At 42.7% G+C, this 23,153-nt stretch overlaps 1 protein-coding gene across 1 annotated transcript in view; it reads right to left on the bottom strand.

The window, feature by feature from the left end:
• Window positions 1-23,153, bottom strand: part of cacna2d3a (calcium channel, voltage-dependent, alpha 2/delta subunit 3a) — a 164,122-nt gene that overhangs the window by 66,344 nt on the left and 74,625 nt on the right. The window contains exons 14-20 of the mRNA XM_067412885.1: window positions 20,233-20,250; window positions 15,145-15,216; window positions 7,329-7,409; window positions 5,097-5,171; window positions 2,772-2,855; window positions 1,324-1,395; window positions 1,116-1,177 (exon numbers count right to left, since the gene is read on the bottom strand). Of these exons, the coding sequence (XP_067268986.1) occupies window positions 1,116-1,177; window positions 1,324-1,395; window positions 2,772-2,855; window positions 5,097-5,171; window positions 7,329-7,409; window positions 15,145-15,216; window positions 20,233-20,250 (464 nt within the window). The remainder of the gene's footprint in view (window positions 1-1,115; window positions 1,178-1,323; window positions 1,396-2,771; window positions 2,856-5,096; window positions 5,172-7,328; window positions 7,410-15,144; window positions 15,217-20,232; window positions 20,251-23,153) is intronic.

Raw genomic sequence — 23,153 nt, 5'->3', positions numbered from 1 at the left:
CATTAGTTTGGGGCATTTTTATTCCGATTGAGGTGTTTATATGGAGCATTTTCATTCGGATTGGACTTTTAAACCGATTACAGTGCTCCATAAACGCACCTTGTCATTCTTCAGACATTACAATGGCCTTAAGTTACCTAATTCAGAAGAAGCCGCCTCTTTTTCGAGTTGCGTAACGTTATATGTCCACTATCTTCCCTTCTGATAGATTTGCAGTCAAATCATTCTCTATGTGCAATAGGAAAAGATCCGAGAATCTCCTGAGCCGTTGCAGCCAGTTTAAAATTATTCTCATAACTGAGAAACTTCTTTCTGAGTCTGACTGACATAGCAGAGCCAACAGACGGTGTGTGTGAGAGAGTTTATTCAGCGCGTAGAACAGAACGAAATGAGATTCGCAAGGGAAAATGAGCTTCTTTTTTTAAAATACAGTAATTAAAAATGATTTATCCATATCTTACTCATTCTACAAACAGAAATAATAAGATAAGACAAATAAAACGAGAAAAAAATAATTCTGTAAAATATTTTTTTATTCAAAGCACTAGGCAGGCAATAATCCCCCCCCCCCCCCCCCCCCCAACACACACACCTATTCAACTCCGCCTATGCAGAGCAGTGAGAAACACTTAAACAAAATCAAATGTAATTGAGAAAGTGGTAACCCTTTAGTATGGGGAACACATATTCACTATTAACTCCGCCTTCTGCCTCAATAATCTCCTAATTTACTGCTTATTAATAGTTAGTAAGGTAGTTTTTGTAGCGTTTAAGTTTAGGTATTGGGTCGGATTAAGGGATGTAGAATAAGCTCATGCAGAATAAGGCATTAATATGAGCTTTAGAAGTGCTAATAAACAGACAATATCCTAGTAATATACATGATCATAAGACACTAGTTAATAGTTAATAGAACTTTTACAATTGGTGGCTGACTAAATACTTTTTTGCCCCACTGTACGTTGTTTAAAATGAAGCCGTGCTGCAGTTGGTGGTCTGCAGAAAAGCTGTTGGTTCACTGGGAAGCAGTTCTGAGACCAAACTTCTGTCTCAATCTGCAGTGTTTCTGTTGTTCTGCATGCTTTTATATATGAGGGGAGGCGGTGGGATCTCACCTGAAGGGAGTTCCTCTGATGTCTGTGTAGTAGTAGTCATTGTGTAGAACAAGCACACGCTTCTGAGACACAGTCATAAACAAACACACAAACACTATAAGAGGATGAAAGACAAGAGCTTTTCAGTGCGGTGTGTGTGTGTGTGTGTGTGTGTGTGTGTGTGTGTGTGTGTGTGTGTGTGTGTGTGTGTACAGAGGGAGTTTCTTGCCCCTTTATCCACAGTCTTCTTCACGTTCATAGAGAAGCTTCCAGTCTGTCTGTTCACCATGGCATTACGCAACTGGACAACAACAAAAAAAACATCTGATAATCAAATTGAGAAATCCAGAAAAAAGATACACTGCATACACTTCTTAACACAAGAGGCATTTACTAGACAAGCGAAAGTAATTGTCTTGTTTTGGGAAAAAAAAAAAAAAATTAAATGAAGAGAGTTTTTGCTTAAAATAAGATAAATAATCTGCCAATGGGGTAAAAAAAAAAGCTTAATTCAAAGAGAAAATAAGATTATTTTTCTTACCCCATTGGCAGATTATTTAAAAATAAAACTTCATTTTGAGTTATTTTTTCTTAAAACAAGACAATAATTTTTACTTGTCTAGAAAATGTTTCTTAATGTAAGAATGTTTTGATATTTTGACTAGAAACAAGACAAAAATACTGAGTAAGAAAAGCATTTTTTGCAGTGTAACTAGATACTGTAATATTTTAATACTAATATGTGTAGATGAAGAACACAAACGTGTTTCTAAGTGCTTTCTAGGGTGGTTGCCCACTAGACCAAGATATTTGAGTCTCTATGATATTCTGATCTCCAGACAAACTTCTTCACATCCATTTCATATTCTGACTTTGATTATGTTCTCATCAGCCAATGAGTATCTAAACTCTCAGGCCTTGTTTGCATCTAGGATTAAGATCCATATCAGGAAATCCAATGACAAGTGGTCAGCACTAGAAAAGTTTTACTTTTTGCAGCTTTAAAAGCAAATGAATATCAAAAAAAATAAAATAAAGAAATCGAGTATACTCGATACGCAACACTTTTTTTGGCATTAACTGGGCCGAGTGTAACAATAACAGTTTTGTTACAAGTACATGCAAAAGTAAATAACAATGATTTTTTTTAAAATGATTTAAAGGGTCAATAGTAATGCATTTGCAGTATTTTTTTATTTTTTTTACTTTATGCAACTCTATAAGTAAGCTATTTAACTAAAACGCCTCATTACAAGTTCTTTTCTTTTTTCTTCTTTTTTTTGTAGTATAATTAGCTGTTTTTAGCTTAGTTAGATTATGTTTTGTCTACAATTGTAGACAAAACATATCACCGCATGACTCATGAAAATAGGTCATATTATAGAAACATTACAGGCATTTTAAAGCATTTCATTACATTTTGGCCCCAAACTTCTCTGTACTGTACTTTCAGGGTTTGGTGTAACTTACCAAGATTTGTTTCAAGAAGAGTTTTAAGGGGTTTTTTTTAGTTCAAAAAGACCATGTTAATATATAATAGAAGTTTAAAAAAAAAGTGGAGTAAGCAGCGTTGGATTGAATTCTGTGGCTGTGAATATACAGTATGTTAAGATTAACAGATTTCACCAGAACTTTCCTTTAAACTGTATTTATAACTTTATGTAGAATTAAAGTTACCTCATCCTCTGTGTCTTCCCACTCCACCTCAGACAGATCCACACTGCTGTAGCTGGGTTTCCTCCTCTTTTTCCCTTCTTCATACTAAAAACAAACGAAACACCAATGATATTAATTAACATTATGCGTATTAGTGTGATTCTGTCACAAACACAATAACATCACTAGTCACTGGCTTTTTTCTATAGATCATTAAAAAAGTACACTCTGTACATGTCAGTACAGCATGTAAAACTGTAATGTTTGTCCCACAGAGATCAGACTATAAAAGCTGTTAGCCCTCCTGGGATAGGACATGCGCTCTGTGTCACTGCTTTATTCTGTCCTTGGGCTTTTCCTTTAAAAGATAAGCGTTCTGTAGATCAGTGTGTGTGAGACACAGGCATAGACTGCCCTCCAGTGGCAGAATGACACTAAAGGAAGAGTCAAGAAGCTTATCTTTTTAAACAGGAGAGAATAATATAGCTGGCTTTTTCTACTGCAATTTGTAGTTTGACATAATGCACAGATACACATTTACCCTGGACATCAGCTACATGATTAAATGTAAAAAAAAATAAAAAAAAAGGATATAATCCAGGTCACTTTTCACTCCAAAACAGAAGAAAACAAAAATATAATGGTTAAATGATAAATGTTCATATTACAGTAATGTAATTATATTTATGAATTTCATTTATTGGACTTATATGGTAATGAGAATGTGTTGTCTTTGTCGGAGTAATGGCTCTTTAAAAGGGCTTTTTTTTAAATTGCAAAATGTTTTAATGTTTTAAAAATGTTTTAAAGGATGAAATATGATCTAGATATTCTTCACAAGCTCGGTGACCCTGAAAAATCCATCATTCCTGGTCACCAGCAATGATAAACCAGCTCTAACCAGCTCTATCCAGCTCTAACCAGAATAAACCAGCACTAACCAGAATAAACCAGCTCTAACCAGAATAAACCAGCTCCATCCAGCTCTAACTAGCTCTATCCAGCTCTAACCAGCATAAACCAGCTCCAACCAGCATAAACCAGCTCCAACCAGCATAAACCAGCTCTATCCAGCTCTAACCAGCATAAACCAGCTCCAACCAGCATAAACCAGCTCTATCCAGCTCTAACGAGCACAAACCAGCTCTAACCAGCATAAACCAGCTCCAACCAGCATAAACCAGCTCTATCCAGCTCTGACCAGCATAAACCGGCTCTAACCAGCATAAACCATCTCCAACCAGCACAAACCAGCATAAACCAGCTCTAACCACCATAAACCAGCTCCAACCAGCATAAACCAGCACTAACCAGAATAAACCAGCTCTAACCAGTATAAACTTGCTCTAACCAGCTCTAACCAGCATAAACCAGCTCTAACCAGTATAAACTTGCTCTAACCAGCTCTAACCAGCATAAACCAGCTCCAACCAGCATAAACCAGTTCTATCCAGCTCTAACCAGCATAAACAAGTTCTATCCAGCTCTAATTTCAGATGGAGACATTCAGATGGTAGAGTCAGAATTTGGCGTAACCAGAATGAGAACATGGATCCATCATGCCTTGTTCCCACTGTGCAGGCTGGTGGTGGTGGTGTAATGGTGTGGGGGATGTTTTCTTGGCACACTTTAGGCCCCTTAGTGCCAATTGGGCATCGTTTAAATGCCACGGCCTACCTGAGCAGTGTTTCTGACCATGTCCATCCCTTTATGACCACCATGTGCCCATCCTCTGATGGCTACTTCCAGCAGGATAATGCACCATGTCACAAAGCTCCAATCATTTCAGATTGGTTTCTTGAGCATGTCAATGAGTTGACTGAACTAAAATGGCCGCCACAGTCCCCAGATCTCAACCCAATAGAGCATCTTTGGGATGTGGTGGAACGGGAGCTTCGTGCCCTGGATGTGCATCCCACAAATCTCCATCAACTGCAAGATGCTCTCCTATCAATATGGGCCAACATTTCTAAAGAATGCTTTCATCGGCTTGTTGATCAATGTCACGTAGAATTAAGGCAGTTCTTAAGGCGAAAGGGGTCAAACAGTATTAGTGTGTGCTCCTAATAATCCTTTAGGGGAGTGTATATCTAAACTTGTGATTGTCTTGACTGTTTTCATTGCCTCTTTGCTCTAATCCTGCTTCTCCTGAGTACGTTCCCTCTTTGACGATTGCACAGGTTTGTTTATCGACACACTTCACACAGCAGTGAGACCATGAAGGAGTTTTGATTCTTGAGCTGCGGATGCTCTCATCTTATCATCTGTGCACAGCTGCAGGCTCACAGCACAATGCCTCTAACGAGATCATCATCATCATAATCATCATCATAAGCCATACATTACCAGAGGTTGCAGGTCTGGATGGGTCAGTATGTATCCGTTGTTGGTGATAGCAAAGGCATAACCATGGATTCCCAGCTGTGAAAAGACACACACACACACACACACACACACACACACACACACACACACACACACACACACACACACACACACACACACACACACACACACACAGTTAGTGCCGCAGCCATCTCTAATCTCAGATTCTGTATGGTCATTTTTAGTAGTGTAACGTATCACTATGTTATATGGTAATATATTGTTAATATTTTGTAATATCAACTTGTGATATTATATGTCTATTTTAATACTTAAAACCTTCCAAGAGAGCTGCATGATGTGATGCTCTTCTGTCTGACTCGACCAGACGTGATCCATTTGTCTTTTGTGTCAAAAGAAGTGCAAGAACATGAACTAAATCAGGAATAGCACAGAGCTCAACGTCATCATGGTGTGCCACTGTCAGTGTAGACAGTTTCACTGATTATAACGTATTGGTTTTTGAAGTTTCTAAACAATAGGAGTGATTTTATTAGGTTAAACTTTATTTTAATGGTCCAATTTAGACATTCTACTAACTAGAAGTAACTTTGCAACTACATGTGAACTAACTCTCAGAGTATTATTAGACTGTTTGGTTAGGGTTTGTGAAATAAGGTGTCATAACTTAGTGTTAGCAGATATTAAGCAGACAGTCTACTAATACTCTAATGAGTGCTAGTTGACATGTAGTTAAAAAGTAATCAATTTTAGAATATTTGGTAACACTTTATTTGAGGGTTCAGTTATTAACTATTAACTAGTGTCTTATGATCATGCATATTACTATGATATTGTCTGTTTATTAGCACTTCTAAAGCTCATATTAATGCCTTATTCTGCATGAGCTTATGCTACATCCCTTAATCCGACCCAATACCTAAACTTAAACGCTACAAAAACTACCTTACTAACTATTAATAAGCAGTAAATTAGGAGTTTATTGAGGCAGAAGTCGGAGTTAATAGTGAATATGTGTTCCCCATACTAAAGTGTTACCGGATATCTAAAGTGGAGTATCAAAGTAAAGTCAGAGGTGTAAGGTACTTCAGTCATTTTACTTGATTACTGTACTTAAGTATTATTTTTGGTGATTTTTACTTTACTTGAGTACAATTAAAAATCAGATTTAACTTAAAGGGATAATTCACCGAAAAATGAGAGTGATGTTTATCTGCTGACCCCCAGGGCATCATAGCTGTGTTTGTTTCTTCAGTAGAACACAAATGAAGGTCTTTAACTCCAACCGTTGTTCATATAATGTCAATGGGGTGTATTTCTATGAGAGTAAAAAACACACATACGAATCCATATTAAACGCTGTGGCTCGTGACGACACATTGACGTCTTAAGACACGAAATGATCGCTTTCTGAGAGAAACACAACAGTATTTATAGCATTTTTTACCTCGAATACGATCTATGTCCAACACCCGTTCAGCGTGCCATAATTTCCTGTAAGTGAGGTCAATGTACACAATCTGCTGTAGAGATAGGTGTAGGACATCTCTGTCAGATCATGTACATTGACCCCACTTACCGGAAACGATGGCACGCTGAACGTGTGTCGGACATAGATCGTATTCGAGGTAAAAAATGATATAAATACTGACACACCTACATGTAAGCAGATAAACATATCATTTTCATTTTTGGGTAAACTATCCCTTTAAGCAGAAGCTGATTTTCAAAATTGTGAGTGTTAAGCCTCTTTTGGGGCTGAAAAGCCTCTCGCTCTGATTTCCAGGTCAAGGTGCTGTGCATTGTAGTAATTGATGCGACATGACGTCACTTTACATTTAAATTAATCTTGGCATCAGCGCAATTCAAATGATTTAGTAATAGCAAGGGAAAATAGAATGAAGTGATCTCCAAAAAAAAAGCACTTTTTGACTGTAAATTAAAAAAAAAAAAAATCTTAAAAAATGTAATTAAGTAAAAGTATTGATTTTTAATTGTACTCAAGTAAAGTAACACAATACAAATACAAACTCAATACAAACTTACCTGAAACCTGCATTTCAATCGGAAATATGTCAAACAGAGGAAGGCGTCAAGCCATTTTGTGACATTTTAAATTGAACCTATTTATTTTCTTAATGTATTTTTTTGTCTTTTTTTGTCTATAACTCAACATGGTTCTAATAAATGGAGAACTATTAAAATTGTGTAAGAATTATATTGTTTGTGTACCTTGTATTTGGGGATAGCCTTCAGTATTTCCGACACTGGAACATCTGTGCCAACCACTCCAAGAAGAATTCCTTTATTTCTCTTTAAAACAATGAACATGAGTGTGTTAGGGACATATTTCATACATTGGCATATTTCATCTGTCTAATACAGGGGAGCCCAATCCTGTTCCTGGAGATCGTTTTACCTGCAGAGTTCAGATCCAACCCTGATCCAACACAGTTGTCTGTAATTATAAAGTAATCCCGAAGATCTTAATTAGCTGTTCAGTTGTGTCTGATCATGGTTGGAGCCTGTGCTTAATTTGAGCCGGATCCTACTGGATCCTGTTCCAGAATTCTTTTACATACCTGACAAATTATTCCAATAAAAATGTTAAAGGGGGGGTGAAACACTCAGTTTCAGTCAGTGTCATGTCAATCTTGAGTACCTATAGAGTAGCATTGCATCCTGCATATCTCCGAAAAGTCTTTATTTTTTTAATAATTATATAAGAAAGATGCGCTGTTCCGAGTCTTTCCGAAAAAAGCCGAGCGGGTGGGGGCGTGTCATGTGAGCGGAGCTAAATAATGACGTGTGCAGCAGCACGCTGCAGTGAGGAAAGTGAGTCGCTCTGTGAGGAAAGTGATTCGCTCAGTGAGGAAAGTGATTCGCCCGCCGCGTGAGGAAAGTGATTCGCTCTGTGAGGAAAGTGATTCGCTCAGTGAGGAAAGTGATTCGCCCGCCGCGTGAGGAAAGTGATTCGCTCTGTGAGGAAAGTGATTCGCTCTGTGAGGAAAGTGATTCGCCCGCCGCGTGAGGAAAGTGAGTCGCTCTGTGAGGAAAGTGATTCGCCCGTCGCGTGAGGAAAGGGATTCGCTCTGTGAGGAAAGTGATTCGCTCAGTGAGGAAAGTGATTCGCCCGCCGCGTGAGGAAAGTGATTCGCTCTGTGAGGAAAGTGATTCGCTCAGTGAGGAAAGTGATTCGCCCGCCGCGTGAGGAAAGTGATTCGCTCTGTGAGGAAAGTGATTCGCTCAGTGAGGAAAGTGATTCGCCCGCCGCGTGAGGAAAGTGATTCGCTCTGTGAGGAAAGTGATTCGCTCAGTGAGGAAAGTGATTCGCCCGCCGCGTGAGGAAAGTGATTCGCTCTGTGAGGAAAGTGATTCGCTCAGTGAGGAAAGTGATTCGCCTGCCGCGTGAGGAAAGTGAGTCGCTCTGTGAGGAAAGTGATTCGCCCGTCGCGTGAGGAAAGTGCTAATACAGATCGACCGCCGGCCTATCAGTGGGTAAGTCAGTAGCTACTGGTTATATCACCTGTTTAGCATCCTACAAGCCAGCGCTTTGATGGGCGTAGGCTGTTGCTCTCTCTCTCTCTCGCTCTCTCTCTCTCTCTCCCTCTCTCTCTCTCACGCGCTTCCGGTAGAATTGTCCGTAAGGCCCATACAAGGAAATTCCGCCCCCACTAACGTCAATGGGGACGCATGATCTCAAAAAACTTGCCGAAACTTATGACTAACCGGAAGTAGTATTTTTGACAAAGAAATACTCCCATCAAACGTCCACCTTAACTTTTGAAACTTTGTCTATGTTTAGTATGGGATTCCAAGTCTTTAACAGTGTAAAAAGATCAGTATGCATGAAACAGCATTTCACCCCCCCTTTAATATTTGCAAAATGTCCAAAAGACAGTCAATCATATTTTCTTTTTGTCATATCTGCAAGTAAAGCTGATGGTGTTTCTGATCAAAAGAGATCCAGAGAAGATGGATCTTAAATACTAATCAGGAGAACGGGAGACCAACAAGAGTTCGATTAGAAATCAGTGTACTGAAAAAGACAACAGTGTTGTCGGTGAGAGAGAATATCACTAATTAACTGAATGGTCTCAGCCTAGCTATATATGTGACAGAATTATACACTAGGCTGTAGTGAGGGCCGTGCAGAAACTGGTGAATGATAGTGTTGTAGTCAAGACCACCTGAACCGAGACCAAGTCGAGACCAAGACCAGCATGTGCCGAGACCAAGTCGAGACCAAGACCAGCATGTGCCGAGACCAAGTCGAGACCAAGACCAGCATGTGCCGAGACCAAGACAAGACCAAGACTTTGTGGGGTTAAGACCAAGACCAAGACCAAGACTTTGTGGGGTTGAGACCAAGACCAAGACCAAGACTTTGTGGGGTTGAGACCAAGACAAGACCAAGACCAGACCAGCACTCCTTAAATTCATCTAAAAGATCTATATCTACTGTCTGAGAAATTACTTGTATTTAATGAATAAATACAATTAGAATATAAGAAACTATAGCGCTGTTTCCAATCAAATCACTGACAATAAAAATAATGGCAGAAGATGCATCTGAATTGGTACAATTACACCATCATAAATAATGTTCAGATTAATTTAACATTAAAACATTAACATTATTGAACATTCACGGAATCATTTATTCAACCGATTTGTTCAAAGCAGCAACGTTGCCGAATTAGCAAAGACAGTTTTAAATGTAATATAAAAATGTTATATTAACTTGTTTATTGAACCTTTGTATTAAATCAGTATCAATTCCAACTGTGCTAATATTAATGAAAAAAGCTCTCTTGCTCTTGGGATATTGCTTAATTACACTCACCTAAAGGATTATTAGGAGCACACACTAATACTGTGTTTGACCCCCTTTCGCCTTCAGAACTGCCTTAATTCTCCGTGGCATTGATCAACAAGGTGCTGAAAGCATTCTTTAGAAATGTTGGCCCATATTGATAGGAGAGCATCTTGCAGTTGATGGAGATTTGTGGGATGCACATCCAGGGCACGAAGCTCCCGTTCCACCACATGCCAAAGATGCTCTATTGGGTTGAGATCTGGGGACTGTGGCGGCCATTTTAGTCAGTCAACTCACTGTCATATTCAAGAAACAAATTTGAAATGATTGGAGCTTTGTGACATGGTGCATTATCCTGCTGGAAGTAGCCATCAGAGGATGGGGACATGGTCAGAAACAATGCTCAGGTAGGCCGTGGCATTTAAACGATGCCCAATTGGCACTAAGGGGCCTAAAGTGTGCCAAGAAAACATCCCCCACACCATTATACCACCACCACCAGCCTGCACAGTGGTAACAAGGCATGATGGATCCATGTTCTCATTCTGTTTACGCCAAATTCTGACTCTACCATCTGAATGTCTCAACAGAAATCGAGACTCATCAAACCAGGCAACATTTTTCCAGTCTTCAACTGTCCAATTTTGGTGAGCTTGTACAAATTGTCGCCTCTTTTTCCTATTTGTAGTGGAGATGAGTGGTGCCCGGTGGGGTCTTCTGCTGTTGTAGCCCATCCGCCTCAAGGTTGTGTGTGTTGTGGCTTCACAAATGCTTTGCTGCATACCTCGGTTGTAACGAGTGGTTATTTCAGTCAAAGTTGCTCTTCTATCAGCTTGAATCAGTCGGCCCATTCTCCTCTGACCTCGAGCATCAACAAGGCATTTTCTCCCACAGGACTGCTGCATACTGGATGCTCTTCCCTTTTCACACCATTCTTTGTAAACCCTAGAAATGGTTGTGTGTGTAAATCCCAGTAACTGAGCAGATTGTGAAATACTCAGACCGGCCCGTCTGGCACCAACAACCATGCCACGCTCAAAACGGCTTAAATCACCTTTCTTTCCCATTCTGACATTCAGTTTGGAGTTCAGGAGATTGTCTTGACCAGGACCACACCCCTAAATGCATTGAAGCAACTGCCATGTGATTGGTTGATTAGGTAATTGCATTAATGAGAAATTTAACAGGTGTTCCTAATAATCCTTTAGGTGAGTGTATGTTCCATGTTATATAAAAAGATGGCGCCAACGTGTTCGGTCGCCGTTCAGGTCGCTCCTCTGAGACTTTGCTTTTATTTATTATTTTACACTCTTTTGTTCTCGATTTTTACTAATCTATCATCAGCCTTGGTCTGATGATAGATTAGTTAGATAGATTAGATGATAGATAGATTTTGAAAAGCAAAACACTTTTGGAAATAGGTTATCGCTACACTGACCTGGTTCAAGACGCTTTCATCAATCCTCTGTGGCCACCTGAGATTCTTCGGAACGCTGAATTGAACAAAGGCCACTCGACTCGTAGGCGAAGATTAAAAAAACAGCGGGAAACGCGCTGGGATCCGCAACAGACCGAGGAAGAGAGCATTCAGTCCTCCTCTCCCGAGCATTCTGCTCACAAATGTCCAATCCTTGGAGAATAAGATGGACGATCTTAGAGCCAGGATAAGTTTTCAATGGGACATGAGAGACTGCAACATCTATTGTTTGTCCGAAACATGGCTCACGCCCGCGGTCCCGGACACAGCTGTGACGCCGTCTGAGAACTTCTCTGTTTTCCGGATGGACAGAACAGCCGAGGCCGGTAAAACCAAAGGCGGTGGAGTGTGTTTCATGATCAACAAGAAATGGTGCGATCCCAGAAACATCTCCATCCTTTCGCGATCCTGCTCGCCTCACCTGGAACATTTATCAATCATTTGCCGCTCATTCTATCTGCCTAGGGAGTTTTCTTCGGTCGTCGCCACTGTGGTTTATATTCCACCACAGGCAGACACGGGACTGGCTTTATCTGGCCTCCATGATGCCATCAGCGGCTCCACAAACAGCCACCCCGATGCGGCTTTCGTTGTCGCGGGTGATTTTAGCAAAGCCAACCTTAAGAAAGTATTGCCTAACTTTCACCAACATGTCTCCTGTCCCACACGAGGAGCAAACACACTGGATCACTGCTATTCTCTGTTTAAGAATGCCTACAAGGCTCTTTCACTACCAGCCTTTGGTAAATCGGACCACGTCGCCATTTTCCTTACACCTGAGTACAAACAAAGGCTCGTTCAGGAACCCCCGGTGAGGCGGGAAGTTAAACGCTGGTCGCCTCATTCAGAGATCATGCTACAGGCAGCTCTTGATGACGTTGACTGGGACATGTTCCGGGTGAGTTCATCGGACGTCAGCGAGTTCACTGATGTGGCGCTCTGCTTCATCAACACACTGACAGAGCAAGCCACACAAACAATAACTATAACGTCTTCCTCTAATCAGAAACCGTGGGTGGACAGATCAATCCATGCTGCAGTGAACGATCGCACTGCCGCATACAATGCCGGTCTACTAACAGGGAATATGAGTGATTATAAATCATCCTGTTATGCTCTCTCCGACGCGCCGTTAAAGCCGCAAAGCTCTGTTATAGTGATCGCGTGGAGTCTTATTTCCAACTCAACGACTCCCGGCGGATGTGGCAGGGACTGAGGACCATCTGTGCTTTTGGAACGAAATTCTCTGCAGAAGTGAGAGCTGATCCGTTGCTTGTGAACGAAGTTAAACTCTTTCTACGCTTGCTTTGATGGCAATCGCGGCAGCGCGACACCGCCGAGTGACGCGTCAGAGAGAATCACTCAGAGCTGCAACAATCACGTGATCTCTGTCTCGGAGGATGAGGTTCGTAGGACACTCAAACGTGTGGATGTTAGGAAAGCTGCTGGTCTGGATGGCGTTTCAGGTAGTGTCCTGCGGTCCTGTGCTGATCAGCTCGCCGGACTCCTCACATCCATCTTCAATGAGTCCCTTGCTACATCTGTGGTCCCAACCTCATTCAAAAAATCCACCATCATCCCTGTCCCTAAGAACAGTAAACCCTCTTGCCTAAATGACCCAGTGGCTCTCACGTCTTTAGTCATGAAGGTCTTTGAGAGACTCTTCAAAAACAACATCTGCTCCTCCATCCCTGACACCTTGGACCCTCTTCAGTTCGCCTATCGTTCCAATAGATCGACTGAAGATGCCATCTCTCACGTCCTCCACTCCTCCCTCACACACATCGACAGCAAGAATGGGAACTATGCAAGACTGCTATTTATTGACTATAGTTCAGCCTTTAACACCATAGTTCCCATTAAGCTAACTAACAAACTCCTGGATCTCGGACTGAACTCTTCTCTCTGTCACTGGATTGAAGATTTCCTCACTGGCAGACCTCAAGTGGTGAGAGTAGAACAGTTCACCTCCACCTCCATCACCGTGAGTGTGGGAGCTCCACAGGGCTGTGTCCTCCGTCCCCTGCTCTACTCTCTCTACACGCATGACTGTTTGTCCACACACAGCTCCACCTCTGTCATCAAGTTTGCGGATGATACTGTTGTCCTGGGCCTCATTTCCAACAACAATGAGACAGCATACTTGGATGAGGTGGAGCAACTGACATCATGGTGCAAAGACAACTGTCTCCTTCTGAATGTGAACAAGACCAAAGAACTGATTGTGGACTGTGATTGTGAACATCTCCGAGGACCTGACCTGGACTGCACATATCCAGTCACAGGTGAAAAAGGCCAGGCAAAGACTGTACCACCTGCGCCAGCTGAGGAAATTCCGGGTCTCACCAGCTATCCTGAAAACTTTCTATTCAGGGGCGATAGAAAGTTTACTGACTCAGTGCATCACAGCGTGGTATGGTAACAGCACCAGTCACGACTGCAAAGCCCTGCAAAGAGTGGTGCACTTGTCCAAACGCATCTCAGGGTAAGCTCTCCCGTCTCTGCAGGACATCTACATCAAACGATGCAGAGGTAGAGCTAAAAAAAATCATCAAGGACATTAATCACCCGGCCAACCCCCACTTCACCCGGCTGCCTTCTGGTAAGCGCTTCCGTAGCCTGATGGCCAAAACTGAGAGACTCAGGAGGAGTTTCTTCCCACAGGCCATCAGACTCCTGAACGCTGTCACTTAACAACATGTGACTTCACCTCACTTCAGTACTAACAAACTCACATACTGATATTGCACTGCACTTTATTCTTGTTGTTCCATGTAACTACTCATTATAATGCTGTTTGCACATTACACTTCTGCACTTCTGTTATCCACGTATTTATTTTTATAGTCTCCAGTTTACTTTATCTCACTTATTTTATTCCACATCTCATTTCTTTTACTTGATTTATTCATAATTCTACATATGTATATATATATATAGCACCTTAATCCTATTCCTATTTTATAATTTATTGTGCTTTTTTTGTTAATTGTTATTTGCTGTCCATGGAGCGGACCTGTTTACATTTCACTGCCGGTTGTATTCTGTATAACTGTGTATGTGACAAATAAAACTCTTGAACTTGAACTTAAAACAACGAAATCTCTGAATTTTGTGGGCATTTATATCAATTTTGGGCATTTTTGAGACAATGCTGCATTGAATTTTTGAACCTGGCACCACAGTAACACAAGAAATCACATTACAAAGAAGTTACTGATTGCATTTTAAACAGTAAGTTTTACATCAAATCACATTAATGATGTTAAATCAGACAAAGCACCAGCAATTTAGTAATACCCTTGCAGTTGTGGTCTTGACTGGTCTTGAGATAAAATCCAGAGTCCTCTAAGTCCGAGACAGAGACAAGACCAAGGAGAAATGCAGTCGAGACCGAGACAAGACCAAGACCTTCAAAAAATGGTCTTAAGACCGGTCTCGGGTAATACAACACTAGTGAATGATGCTTATATTGCTGTTCCATCACCGTTTTATGTTCTTTTATGTTCTGTGAAAACTGAAGTTGTATGTGTTAATGTCAGTCATAGCACATTTGAATTGTTGTTTTGGATTTGGGAATTATTAATTTACAAATTATGCACTGGTTGGAACGGAACTTTGCAGGAAGGTAGATCTCCAGGAACAGGATTAGCCACCCTTGGTCTAGTACAAAGAGCATTATACAGACACATTCATACTGACTGAATAACCACTGGTGAACATTACAGAAGTCAATGTTTAGCATCACTCACGGTCTCGTTCTTGGTGCTGAACACAGGCATGGCCACAGTTGTCATGAGTACAGGACCCTGAGCATTTTCCAGCTATACAAATGCACAACAACACATAGGGAAGAGGTGGGTGAATGCCATTTAAACAGACTTTTAATATATATACTGTATTTTTTTCTTTTCTTTCTTTTTTCTTTTTTTACAAAATGTGAAATACACTGCTACAACACCTGTGGCATTAAGAGTGCTAAAAAGCTTTCTCCCAATATACAGATCACAAATCAAGATCAGACTCTCATATTTCTTTGCCTCACAAAGCTATCATATGGTTTTAGAAAACTTGAAATAAACAGTACATTGTCTTGTGTTAATGTTTGTTTGTTGTGTTGTTTTTCTAGTTGTTGGTGTCCATTAAAAGTAATGTTATTTCATTCATTCTGCATCACACATCATCTTTTGTATATTACTACACACCTAATCCATGACAGAACACAAGACCTAGATTGGATTATAACAGCTAAAGGATTTAAAACACTGGACATACCTGCTGTCTGTACAGAGGACAATGCCAGCCTCACTCCAAACACAAAGCCCATCCAGCCTTCAGCTTTGCTTGACAGAGCCCACAGCTGACGCTGAGCCTGAGCCCACAACGGAGTCTGTTCAGGGGAGGGAGCCCAATTCCAAGTCATCTTCGTCTTCACTGGTTAAGCCCAGTTCCAAGTCTTCTTCGTCATTGCTGTTTCAGCCTAATTCCAAGTTATCTCCGTCGCCACTGCTTAAGCTCAATTCCAAGTTATCTTCGTCTTCACTGGTTAAGCCCAGTTTCAAGTTGTCTTCATCTTTGCTGTTTCAGCCCAATTCCAAGATATCTTCGTCTTCACTGGTTAAGCCCAATTCCAAGATATCTTCGTCTTCACTGGTTAATCCCAGTTCAAAGTCATCTTCGTCTTCACCGGTTAAGCCCAGTTCAAAGTCGTCTTTGTCGCCACTGGTTAAGCCCAGTTCAAAGTCGTCTTCGTCTTCACTGGTTAAGCAAAGTTCCAAGTCATCTTCATCGTTGCTGGATAAGCCAAGTTCCAATTCATCTTCATTGCCATTGAGTCAAACCAGCACGTTTGATGTTTCATCATTTAGCACAAATTATGTTTAATCATTTAGCACAAAGTCTCCATTGTCAAGCACCAAGTCTCCTTCACCACCATTAGCCCTGTCCAGCTCCAAGTCTCCTTAATCACCATTATCCCTGTCCAGCTCCAAGTCTCCTTCATCACCATTAGCCCTTTCCAGCTCCAAGTCTCCTTCATCACCATTAGCCCTGTCCAGCTCCAAGTCTCCTTCATCACCATTATTCCTGGCCAGCACCAAATCTCCTTCATCACCATTAGCCCTGCCCAGCAACAAGTCTCCTTCATCACTATTATTCCTGCCCAGCTCCAAGTCTCCTTCATCACCATTATTGCTGCCCAGCAACAAGTCTCCTTCATCACCATTATTCCTGCCCAGCTCCAAGTCTCCTTCATCACCATTATTCCTGCCCAGCTCCAAGTCTCCTTCATCACCATTATTGCTGCCCAGCTCCAAGTCTCCTTCATCACCATTAGCCCTGTCCAGCTCCAAGTCTCCTTCATCACCATTAGCCCTGTCCAGCTCCAAGTCTCCTTCCTCACCATTATCCCTGCCCAGCTCCAAGTCTCCTTCATCACCATTATTCCTGCCCAGCAACAAGTCTCCTTCATCACCATTAGCCCTGCTCAGCAACAAGTCTCCTTCATCACCATTAGCCCTGCCCCGCTCCAAGTCTCCTTCATCACCATTATCCCTGTCCAGCTCCAAGTCTCCTTCATCACCATTATTCCTGCCCACAAACAAGTCTCCTTCATCACCATTAGCCCTGCCCAGCTACAAGTCTCCTTCATCACCATTATCCCTGTCCAGCACCAAGTCTCCTTCATCACCATTATTCCAGCCCAGCACCAAGTCTCCTTCATCACCATTAGCCCTGCCCAGCTACAAGTCTCCTTCATTACCATTAGCCCTGCCCAGCAACAAGTCTCCTTCATCACCATTATTCCTGCCCAGCACCAAGTCCCCTTCATCACCATTAGCCCTGACCAGCAAAAAGTCTCCTTCATCACCATTATTCCTGCCCAGCAACAAGTCTCCTTCATCACCATTATTCCTGACCAGCAACAAGTCTCCTTCATCACCATTAGCCCTGCCCAGCTAAAAGTCTCCTTCAACACCAATAGCCCTGCCCAGCTACAAGTCTCTTTCATCCCCTTTAGCCCTGCCCAGCAAAAAGTCTCCTTCATCACCATTATTCCTGACCAGCAACAAATCTCTTTCATCACCATTATTCCTGTCCAGCTACAAGTCTCTTTCATCACCATTAGCCCTGCCCAGCTACAAGTCTCCTTCAACACCATTAGCCCTGCCTAGCTCCAAGTCTCCTTCGTCGATGATGGTCTCCCTCCTCCCCTGCCAAAGTCATTCAGTTCCTCTGCCTCGCCTCCACTGTCTACCTTCAGGCTCCTCCTTTTGTGGTTCCACTCAGCTGCTTGGATCCGCCTGGGGCTTGCCAGTAATCAGCTCCACCTTGGCCACTGGATCTCTCCGCTCCACCTCGTGCCTCGGAGCCCCAAACTCCAACTTGGCCCTCTATCCCCTCGGCTCCACCATGGTCTGTCATCCCTTTGGCTCCACTGGGCTCCCTTGTCCCGCTGGCTCTACCTTTGTCAATAGTCGCTCTGGCTTAGACTTTCCGAATCATCAGTTGCGCTTGAACCCCCCACCCCTCCGGCTCCGCATGGGTCTCCTTTGGTCATGTCTCCATCTCACCAGACTCCAAACTGGCTCCTCCCTCCATCAGTTCCGTTGTGGGCGTTCATCTTTTCTTTGCTCTGGGTCCTCCTCTGGCTCCTCCCACCACTATCTCCTCTCTGATTCCTATGATTATCTTCCTCTGCCTGCTCCTCATCTTCATTTAAGGACCCTTCCCTCCTCAGTTCGGACTCTAGCGCAGAGACGTGTCTTCCGGGGCCATAATATCAGGCTTATGTTTAGTTTCAATGTTTTGTTCTGTTTAGTTTCTAGTCATGGTTTTCCGTCACCATTTTGCTCTCATTCATTAATTTTTTTCTCGTCATGGTTTCTAATTAGTTCTCACCTGTTCCCTGTTCTTTTAATAATCTACCTCTTTGTTTTTAAGCCCTCAGTTTTCCTGTTTCATTGTTTCAGTTCATTGTTTTAGTTTAATGTGCGTTAACATCAATGGATTGTTGTGTTGTCTTTCTAGTTGTTGGTGTTCAGTAAAAGTATTATTTAATTCATTATGCATTCCTTTATGATAGGTCCTTAACTCAATTTGTTAGCAATCACATCGTTATCTAACTAGCGCAGCTGATCGGTTGCTGTTGCATCAGCAGCCAATTAGAATGAGTGAAATCTCACCTGGAAACTACCAAGTTAGTGTATTTCAGGTTTTGTAAACACCATCAAGGCATGCTAGATCCTTTTTTAAATTCTCAGCTGCCCTAAAATGTGTGATGAACTTAGCTCTCAACATCCTTAAAATTCTTAAAGGGATAGAAAATCCCCAAAATTAAAATTCTGTCATCATTTACTTACCCTCATGTTGTTCCAAACCTGTATGAGTTTCTTTGTTCTGCTGAACACAATAGAAGATATTTGGAAGAATGTTTGTAACAAAGCTATGGTAGTCAATGGTTCGTCTATCTGCTTGGTTGCAAACATTTCATCAAATATCTTCTTTTGTGTTCAGCAGAACAAAGACACTCATACAGGTTTGGAACAACATGATGGTAAGTAAATGATGACAGAATTTACAATTTTGGAGGGGAACTATCCCACCAATAAATAGTGGACACAATCAATACACTACGATAAGTACAGATGCATAATGTGAAATGTGTGAAATTCTCTGAAATAAAACAGTAACGAATCCCCGGACTCATGCTCAGGTGTGAATGGATGTGGCTCAGCTGCCATGGACTCTGTGGTTGAGTTGGAAAAAAGCTTCATCATCTGCATCTAAATCAGAAACGTCACAGCCTACTTCTCCCTGATGGCGGCAACACACATGCATATGCACGATTCATGCACAATTGCACATTCACAAACACTCATTTGATGAATTCATGATATGTAAAAATAGTCACAAACATACATTCTCACAAGAAGGCAGAAGTGGGGCAATGGACTACAGAAGAATCAGCTTAAACTGTGCTATTCATTTCCTTATTTACAACGCTCTGCTCTCTCATCATCTCTGCAGGAGTAAATGGGCTATAAAATGATGAATGATCTCACTGGGTTGTGGTGAAAATTTGAAGGCACAACAATAGCTCAGACTAGAACCCTACACACACACTGCAAAAAAATGCTTTTCTTAACTCAAAATTAAGAGTTTTTGCTTAAAATAAGATGAATAATCTGCAAATGGGGTGAGCAAAATAATCATATTTTCTGTTTGAATTAAGATTATTTTTCTTTCCCCGTTGGCAGATTATTTATCTTATTTTAAGCAAAAATTATCTTAATTTTGAGTTATTTTTTCCCAAAACAAGACAGTAATTTTTTTATTGTATAGTATATTTTTAGATATTTTGACTAGAAACAAGACAAAAATACTAAGTAAGAAAAGCATTTTTTGCAGTGCAATTAGAGCCTCATCCAAACACTCACGCTAAGAGGGATATTCAATAAAACCGAGTCAGACTGAATTAGACACTAGTCCTCAGATATGTCACTGAAGCCCTTCTGTATCTTAATATGCATTTAAAACAGAGCAGTTTCATGGTCTTTATCAGGGCTTTATCAGAGATAAAGTCGTCTCTTGTCTCTTCCACACATATACACAGACTGGCATCCACACTACAGAGAAAGCAGACACTCCATTTACAGATGACTGTGAAATCCAGTATGGCAGTGTAACACAGACTACAGAATGCCATTTTCATGAGAAATCAAAAGAGAATGAAAACTTGTTTAAACTGCACTGCACACAATAGAGAATAACCAAGCAGATACGCTCAATGGGTTAATGTGCCATGAAGAAACACCATTAAATCACAATCAAACCTTTACCTTTTGAGCCTGTGGACGCTACAAAGACAAAACACAAATTACCATCAAATGAGTGCACACACATATTTCTATTTGCTCCTGCTCAGTACTTCTGAAAGCAGTGCCTGGATCTGAATCACTCAATGTTGCAAATTTAGGTTTCCCTTATTAAGGGAGCTCGCACTGCGTCGGAATGCTGCAGGAACGCCCCTGCGTGAATGCGTCATGAAGCACTCGTGAAATAAGTCCAATGGCGTGCACGAACATCACGGGCGGATGACGTCATTAACCAGGAAACTATATATAGCATCCCTGAACCAAACAGTGTCAGCTTCTGTGTCTTCACAAGCACTCTATGTGAAATTGTTCTGTCTATTTGATGTGTTTGTCTCTCAATATATATAGAAAAAAGAAAACGAAATGGCAAATCAGTTTAAGCAGTGTGTTACTCCTTGCCCTCTTTGAGGAGGGTTTTTCGGCTCGCGTTCCCTAGGGGGCGGGTCCCGCTGCTGCCGAGGCACAGCGGAGGCTTTCTTCCTGGGGTTCGCAGATGGATCTAGCGGTGGGGCTAGAGACGGGTGATCCCCTATCTCTGCCTTTACCCGCTATATCTGATGCTTCAGTTCACGAGTTAGAAGCACGCTCTGCGGTTTCTTCTGCTCGTTTAGTGGGTAGGGCGTACTCAGCATCAGGTCAGGCGGTCACCAGTTTACACACTATGGTGGTCCTTCAAGCATATCAGGCTGACCTGCTAAAGGACATAGACAATGAATGTGAGGAAGTGGGGAGAGAGACGATAGCAAGGATTAGGAGGGCAGCTGATTTATCTCTTCGGGCCACCAAGGAGACGGCAAAATCCATCGGCCGCTCTATGGCAGCACTGGTGGCCACGGAGAGACATTTATGGCTGAATTTGTACGATATGAAGGATAGGGACAAAACGTTTTTATTAGATGCCCCCATCTCTGCTGCCGGCCTTTTCGGCAACTCAGTAAATACAGTCGTTGAAAAATGTCAAGAGGCGAAAAGGCAGGCGGCAGTATTTCAAAAGTTTCTCCACCGCAAAGTATATATCTCTGGGGCTGCTAGGCGTGAGCAGCCCCAGCCGAGTTCGTCCTCCTCCCATAGAGCCCAGCAGAAAGTGTGTGGCTTCCCGAGCTCCCCCACAGAGAGACTGGGGGTCGGGACAGCGCGCTAAGCCGAAGTCTTCCCGAGGCAGAGCAGATTTTAGGACTGTAATTGTCTCTAGAAAGGCTTCGGCGAAGAAGTCCTGACGCCAGAGGCGTCAGACTTCTGATGGCAGTCCCCTCCGTGGAGAGACGGCGTGCCGAGGCACTCGTCTCCTCTCAGTGCCATCAGGGGGCCATTCTGCCAACCCCGCCACCTCTGGTGTTTCGGGGCGCAGCGGTCTTCAGCAGGCACAATTCTCCATGTCCGCCCGGAAACGTAGCGGCGTGGGGAAGCTCACAACCCCCGAGGAGGGTTCTTTGTGGGTCAGTTCGGTTGCTTCCTGCCGTTTTGCCATTTCAGGAAATCGAGCTGGCCGTTCAAACGACATCAGAGGCCAGCCTGGTTCCCTTAGTAGATTTTCTGGCAGCGTGGAAACTTCTGCCGAATATTTCAGATTGGGTCCTGCGTACAATATAAAAAGGGTACAGAATTCAGTTCGGGTCACACCCACCCAAATTCAACAGGGTTGTACACACAGTGGTAAGCTCCGAGCAGGCTCTGGTAATGGACAGACGCTACTGCGAAAAGAGGCTGTAAAGAGGGTTCCTCACCACAGCAGAGAGTCAGGGTTTTACAAACGGTACTTCATAGTTCCAAAGAAAGATGGTGGGCTGCAGCCCATTTTAGATCTGCGTCAGTTAAATCGGGCAGTCAAAAGATTAAAATTCAAAATGCTTACACTGAAATAGATCGTGTGTCAGATCAGTTCCGAGGACTGGTGTGTCACAATAGTCCTGAAAGACGCTTACTTTCACGTCTCCATCCTTCCACAACACAGGAAGTTCCTCAGGTTTGCTTTTCGGGGGCGAAGCATACCAATATCAGGTTCTTCCATTTGACCTAGCTTTATAACCCTGCACTTTCACAAGTATGTTGTCACCTTTTCAGGTCACCACTGTTCTAGGTGTAGTGTGGAATTCGAAAATCATGAGGGCTCATCTATCGCCCGTCAGGGTCGATTCGATCCACACAGCCGTAAACAAGGTGAAGCTAGGCCATTCACTCACTGTAAAGCAGTTTCAGACTGCTGGGTTTAATGGCAGCAGCGTCCAACGTGATAACTTTTGGCCTGCTTTACATGAGACCCTTACAGTAGTGGCTCAAAACCTAAGGTTCTTCCCCGAAGGGGAATCCCTTTCGCATGATCAAGGTCACGCGGCGATGCCTTCATGCCTTGGTTGTGTAAAAGGGCCGTTGGTTCCTGTCCCAAGGGCCGGTTTTGGGGGCTTCTTGTCATCGCGTATCACTAACGACGGATGCTTCCCTCAGCGGTTGGGGGGCGACCATGAGTGGTCGCTCAGTCAGGGGTCTGTGGAGCGGTCATTAGCTCTCCTGGCACATAAACCACCTGGAGCTGATGGCTGTGTTCCTGGCACTCAGGAGCTTCCTTCCAGACCTCAGGGGCCGCCATGTGTTGGTCCGTACGGACAACACGACGGTGGTTTCCTATATAAATCGCCAGGGGGGTTCCTGGCTCACGCCAATTATGGAAATTGGTACTGATATGGGCTCAGGGGAAGTTGTTGTCGATTCGTGCAATACACATTCCGGGGCATCAGAACAAGGCGGGAGACTTCCTGTCGAGGCAGGGGGCTCTGCCGGGGGAATGGAGACTCCACCCCGAATTGGTGGGTCTCCTCTGAGATCGCTTCGGGCAAGCTCAGTTGGATCTGTTCGCATCTCGAGAGACTACGCACTGTCCATTATTTTAT

This window comes from Pseudorasbora parva, chromosome 13 (genome assembly GCF_024679245.1).
Source record: "Pseudorasbora parva isolate DD20220531a chromosome 13, ASM2467924v1, whole genome shotgun sequence".
Taxonomy (NCBI): domain Eukaryota; kingdom Metazoa; phylum Chordata; class Actinopteri; order Cypriniformes; family Gobionidae; genus Pseudorasbora; species Pseudorasbora parva.
Note: the sequence above shows the minus strand (reverse complement) of the source record. Positions and strands in the feature narration are given on the sequence as shown.